This window comes from Ursus arctos, chromosome X (assembly GCF_023065955.2).
Source record: "Ursus arctos isolate Adak ecotype North America chromosome X, UrsArc2.0, whole genome shotgun sequence".
Lineage (NCBI taxonomy): Eukaryota > Metazoa > Chordata > Mammalia > Carnivora > Ursidae > Ursus > Ursus arctos.
The window spans coordinates 93,747,824-93,753,423 of NC_079873.1; the positions used below are offsets into that span (position 1 = coordinate 93,747,824).

Consider the following 5,600-nt stretch of genomic DNA (forward strand, 5'->3'; position numbering starts at 1 on the left):
AGACGGGGTGCGGTGGCTCTGGGGACCCGCGTATGCAGCTGGTGACCTAGGGTAGGAAGTACTAGCTCAGAGTCGTTAGGGAGGTGCCATGGCTTCCATCTCTGGCAACAGAGCTAAGCGAGGGCACGTGCGTCACGGGAGTGTGGCGCTGGTCAGGACTTTGCGGTCTTTGGACTGGAACCAGAGGTATTATTAGTGCGGATGGGGAAGGGACTTGCTTGCTTAGTGGCGAGGAAAATTAGGAGCCCAAGCATTCTTCCATCCTGCATTCTCCATGCTGGCATTTTGATTAAAAAAAAATATTGCTGCAGCTGTTTGCATATTCTCGAAGTGTGTGTGCATGTGTGTGGTTTGGTGTTTACAAATTTGGGGTTATGGAGGGGAGTTTCCAGAGCAACGGAAGTAGCTGCTTGTCAGTCAGGGTTCATTTTGAAAATGAAAGCCTGAAAGACGCTGGGCCTGGGCTTGGTCTCTGAGGAGTCAGCGAAGGCCAGGAGGTGGCTTTGGCCAGTTGGCTCGGGGAAGCAACTACGTCATCGCTGTTTTATTTTTTACGAGCCGATGAAATCTATGGAAGATGGATTTTGGTGTCCCACAGGTTCGGTCTGAGGCCGGGATGTGGGACTGGGCACAGAGGCTCCGGCTACAGATGAACCCCCCCCTCCGCCGACACGCAGGCCCGCAGCTCCCCCTCCACACACACACACACAATCACAGTTTCCCAGGCTGGCAACCCAGAACAAGGTAACAACTAGCTCCCCCGCACCTACTAGGGGCACAAGGGTGGTATGACATAGTCATCCCAGAGTTTAGAGTCTAGCTGGCATGTCAGGGAAAGAGAGACACAGCCCGGGGCCATCTGTGCCGGGTGCCAGAGGACCACCGCCAGCCGCCTGGGAGAGGGGCCGGGAGGGCCATCGCTCTGGCCTGCGCTAATCAGAGGAGGCCCCCTGGAGAAGACGGACGCTGAGGCCAAGCTCGGAGGACAGGGAGAGCTTCCCTAGACAGAAGCGCTGAGGGAGGACATTGTAGAGGAGGGCCGCTTCAGATATGCTTAGGTTAGCGCAAGTCCCTCTGCTGGGCTGGAATTTGGGGCTTGTGTTGATAAGCCTGGCTTCAATGCCAGTCCCTAGGCTACGGTGTCACACAGACCTGCTCTGCCACTTCCTGCTGGGTGACCTTGAGCAAGGGGCCGAAACCTCTCTGCAGACTGGAGACAGTATTAATACTTGGCTTTTGAGGCTGCTGGGAGGATTAAAAGTGTTAACATATATATATATAAAGCATCTAGCAGTGTCTGGCACGTAATCAATGTTCAGACATTGATTACAAATGCAGGGGCTGTCATGAAGGAAAGCTCGAGATATTGACGGCAAGATATTTGAGGGCCAAGGAGGAAAGCCTCTGATACCTTCCATCACTGTTGGGCCCAGGGGAGTGGGCTGGCTTGGCCTGAACCCCCATCCCCTTTGGCCTAGACTGTTGGAAAAGTCTCCTGGCTTCTTGTCTGCCTCTCCCAGAATCATCTTCCTAAACACCACCTTAATCATGACTGCGTCCCTCTCTGACTCAAGAATCTTCTAGGAGGGTCCCTGTCGATTACTAACTGAACTCCCTAACATGGTGGGGGGCAGGAAGCAAGAACTATCACTTATTGAGGGAAGGGAAGAGCAAAGAGAAGGCCACTCTTGGGATAGGGTAAAATATCCTCAAGGAGACAACAGGGACACGTCCCTGAAGAGGGCAGGGCACTCCCGCGCCGGCGGACTGGTTCACCTGTGCCTGTTTCTTCAAGCCAACTTGGCTTGGAAGGTTAAAGAGGAGAAGAGGGTGGAGGGCCGAGCAGGGACCCGCGGGGAAGAAGGGAATACCCTTTCCCAGTTCTCTGCAAGAGCTTCTGCCTGGTCCCTCTGCAGGAATCCCGGGCAACTCCAGGATCTGCGGGGACGGTCAAGGCCATACAAAGTACAAGGCAGGGGAGCCCGAGTCCCAGGCCGCTTCGCGGAACGCTAGGGGCGGGACAAAGGCTGCTCCGGGACAAAGTGCAGGAGATAAGAGGGAAGGGCGAAGGAAGGGGGCGGGGAGGCAGCGCCCTGGAGCTCAAGGATCGCGCTCGCGGAGGCCTTGGCTGCCCGCCGAGCTCAGCCCTCCGGGGAGGGGGCGCCCTAGAGCCTCTTCACCCTGGCAGCGGCGGGGATGCTGAGAAGCAAGCTGGCGGGGCGCTCGGGGCCCGCTCGCCCCCACCCCGCGCCCGCCCCACCGTAGCGCGCGGCGCGAGAGGCGGGGCTGCCCGGCTCACCTGGCCGTTTGGGGCGGGGCCGCCCGCGACCCGGGGACGCGGAGGTGGCGGCGGTCCCCGCGGGGCGCTAGAAGGGCTGGCCCCGGGGACCGGGCCCGGAGCTCCCACCCCTCCACGCCCCCCACCTCCCGCGCCGGGGCCCTCCCTCGGCTCGCTGGCTCTCTCTCCCTCCCTCTCCCCTCCTTCGCTCCCTCCCTCCGAGCCCAATTGCTCAAGCCGCTTCCTTCCCCAACGCCAGCGCCAGTTCCTCTCCCGGAGGGGCCCGGGAAGGGCAGCGAACGCTCGACACTGGAAGCGCCGCGCCGGCGGCGGCGGGACCATGGCCGAGCCCCGAGGGACCGCGAGCCCGGGGCCCAAGGCCTCCCTCGCCGCCACCGCGCTGAGCCCGCGGAGCGCCCTGCAGCCCCGCCCCTGGAGAGCGGACACCGGCACCCTGGGCAGGTACCGGGGCCACGCCGCCGCCTCCCGGGACCCCCTCCACCACGGCTCGCTGATGCTCTCGGGCTCGGGCTCGGGCCGCCGGCGGGGAGCGCTGCGGGAGCTGCTGGGGCTGCAGGGGGCGGCCCCCGCCGGCTGGCTGTCGGAGGAGCGCGCCGAGGAGCAGTCCCCTGCCGGGCCGAACGGGCCGAACGGCCCGGGCGGCGGCGGGCTGTGCCTGGAGCCCCACGAGCACGCGTGGATACTGGCGGCCGCCGAGGGCCGCCTTGAGGTGCTGTGGGAGCAGCTGGAAGCCGAGCCCGCCCTGTTGCTGCGGTGCGACCCGATCACGGGCTACACGGTGCTGCACTGGTTGGCCAAGCACGGGTGCCACGAGGAGCTCATCCTGGTGCACGACTTCGCCCAGCGCCGGGGGCTGCAGCTCGACGTGAGCGCCTCGGGGAGCGGCGGCCTCACGCCCCTGCACCTGGCGGCCCTGCAGGGCCACGACATGGTCATCAAGGTGCTGGTGGGCGCCTTGGGGGCCGACCCCTCGCGCCGCGACTACAGCGGCCACCGGGCCTGTCACTACCTGCGGCCCGACGCGCCCCAGAGCCTGCGGGAGCTGTCGGGGGCCGAGGACTGGGAGACGGCGGGCCGCTGCGAGCGGATCAACGCCAACAACAACAGCAGCGGCGGCGCCGCGTGGGCGCTGCGACGGACCCCGAGCTCGGTGGGCACGAGCTGCGTGGAGACCCGGGCCAGAGCCGCGGCGTCGCCCGGCAAGGAGAAGAACTACGCTGGCAGCCGGGTGGCGCATATTCAGGGCCTTCTCCGCCAAATGTTCCCCTTCTTCCATGACCGTTGAGGGCGACAGAGACTGGAGAGCGCGGAGGGACGGCGACGCTGCGGTCGAGGCCTCGGTCTCGGATGGTCTCGAGCCGCACCCGAAGGGGCGGCAGCTCCGGCCGCAGCCGAGTGCGCTGGGCCTGCAAGCAGCGGACCACCTCCAGGTTTGTCGCAGGTACCTGTCCCAGGTCTCCTACAGCCACCGGCCAGGAGACCTGGGGACCGGGACACCCTCACCGCGAGAGAGCAAAGACCAAGCTGTCCTGGCGCCGAGTCCCGAAACCAGGGGACTAAGGAGTTAGGGGCAGGAGTGTGGTCTTGCTTGGGAGAGGAAACGTTAGGCTTCCAGGAGCCATTTCTGGGCAGGCAGAAGCTCTGGGTTTATTGGGAAGCACTTGCTAGAAGACTTGAGTTAAGACTGGAAACCACTGATAGAGAGGAAACGCCTAACTGAAGGCTTGACCCGGCTATTCCTGCGGGCGGAGGCACCTTTCCCCCCAACCTGCTCCTGAGAGATCCAGGCTTTACTGGCACTTTTTCTAATGTATCACGGATGACTTCTTAAGCATATTAAAGCAGGGCATGTTTTCCTTTCACGTGACAAAGCTGTCCTTTGAGTGACTTTTTTTTTTTTTCCATTAACCACTGAGCGCGGGAAGCGTCCCACATTCTCAGGGAAAAGAGTTCACCAACCCATGGCCATGAGCTAGTGATCCCCGCGGCTCTGGACCTTGTTCCCACAGCAAATGGCCAAGCCGTGCGCTGGAAGGAGCTACATTCATTCACCTTGGCTCTGAGTAGAGACACAGTTTGCCTGTCTCCCGGGTTCTTTTGGCAGCTAGATCCCGCTTCTGGCACAAGTCTCATCCTAGACGAGTTGTCTGTAGGGGGCAGAGGGGTGGTAAAAGGGAAAAATCTCCAAAGGTACATTTCTGATGTTTTGTGGTGAGTCATGTAATTTACCTTGACTTCTGCCCTCCTCTGAGACACACCCACGGACGCTTTTTCCAAGATAGGGCTTTAATCGTCGTGGTTGCTTTTTCATTACATCTAACATGTCAGTTGTAGTTTGGAAACTGGCTCTCACTGAGAAATTGTATGAATCAAGTAGGATACAGGAGAGTTGACTGGCTGAAAGAAGGGAAAGCAGTTGGTGGCTAGGGATCCATGCTGCCTTAGAGAACAGTGCATTTTCATTTTTTTAAAGATTTTATTTATGTACTTGAGAGAGAGAATGAGCAAGAGGGAGGGAGGGAGAGAGAGCATTGGCAGGGGGAGGAGCAGAGGGAGAGGGAGAAGCAGACTCCTGAGTAGGGAGCCTGACTCCGGACTCAATCCCACAACCCTGGGATCATGACCTGAGCCAAAGACACACACTTAACCGACTGAGCCACCCAGGTGCCCCAGAGAACAGTGCATTTTCAAAACAGCACTGTATCCCAGGAAGCTTGGGGCCACCCTTGTAATGGACTGTTGAATCCCCAGCCCTCCCATCCCTGTCCTTGAACACCAGGAAGAAACAGTCATCACAGAACACGGGAAGCCCAGAAACATTACCCTGAGCTCATCCGTATAGATTTCCATCTCTGCCTGGTGGTCCCGTCGCTCCCTCTATTACCTCCTCTGTGCTCGAAATGTCCGATCTTCCCCTAATAACCCATTGGGTTTCTTCCATGAAATAATCCAAACCCTCCCTAGCAATGTTTTCAGCCCGTCACATGTTTCTAGGAACTACACCTTAAAACAAATTTACACAGTGTGATGTAGCAATAACTTTCTGTTCTCAATGAACGTCTTCAATGTTTGAAAGGGGGAGGGCGAGTCATTCCTGCATTCGGGCAGGCAGCGTCAGCATCTGGCATAACTCCCTCCACCCCCGGGTCCATTTTATAGTTGTCGTTGTTTTTTTAAGAATTTATTTATTTATTTATTAGAGAGAGAGAGAGCACAAGCCAGGGGGGAGGGGCAGAGGGAGAGGGACAAGCAGACTCCCCGCTGAGCGGGGCTCCACCCCAGGACCCTAAGATCTCGACTT

The 5,600-nt window shown here is 59.6% G+C and overlaps 1 protein-coding gene across 1 annotated transcript; it reads left to right on the forward strand.

The window, feature by feature from the left end:
- The first annotated feature begins 2,327 nt into the window (after positions 1–2,327).
- Positions 2,328–4,177, forward strand: SOWAHD (sosondowah ankyrin repeat domain family member D). The gene has a single exon (XM_026478900.4). The coding sequence runs from the start codon at positions 2,619–2,621 to the stop codon at positions 3,582–3,584; it is 966 nt and encodes a 321-aa protein (XP_026334685.1). The 5' UTR covers positions 2,328–2,618; the 3' UTR covers positions 3,585–4,177.
- Positions 4,178–5,600: the final 1,423 nt, after the last annotated feature.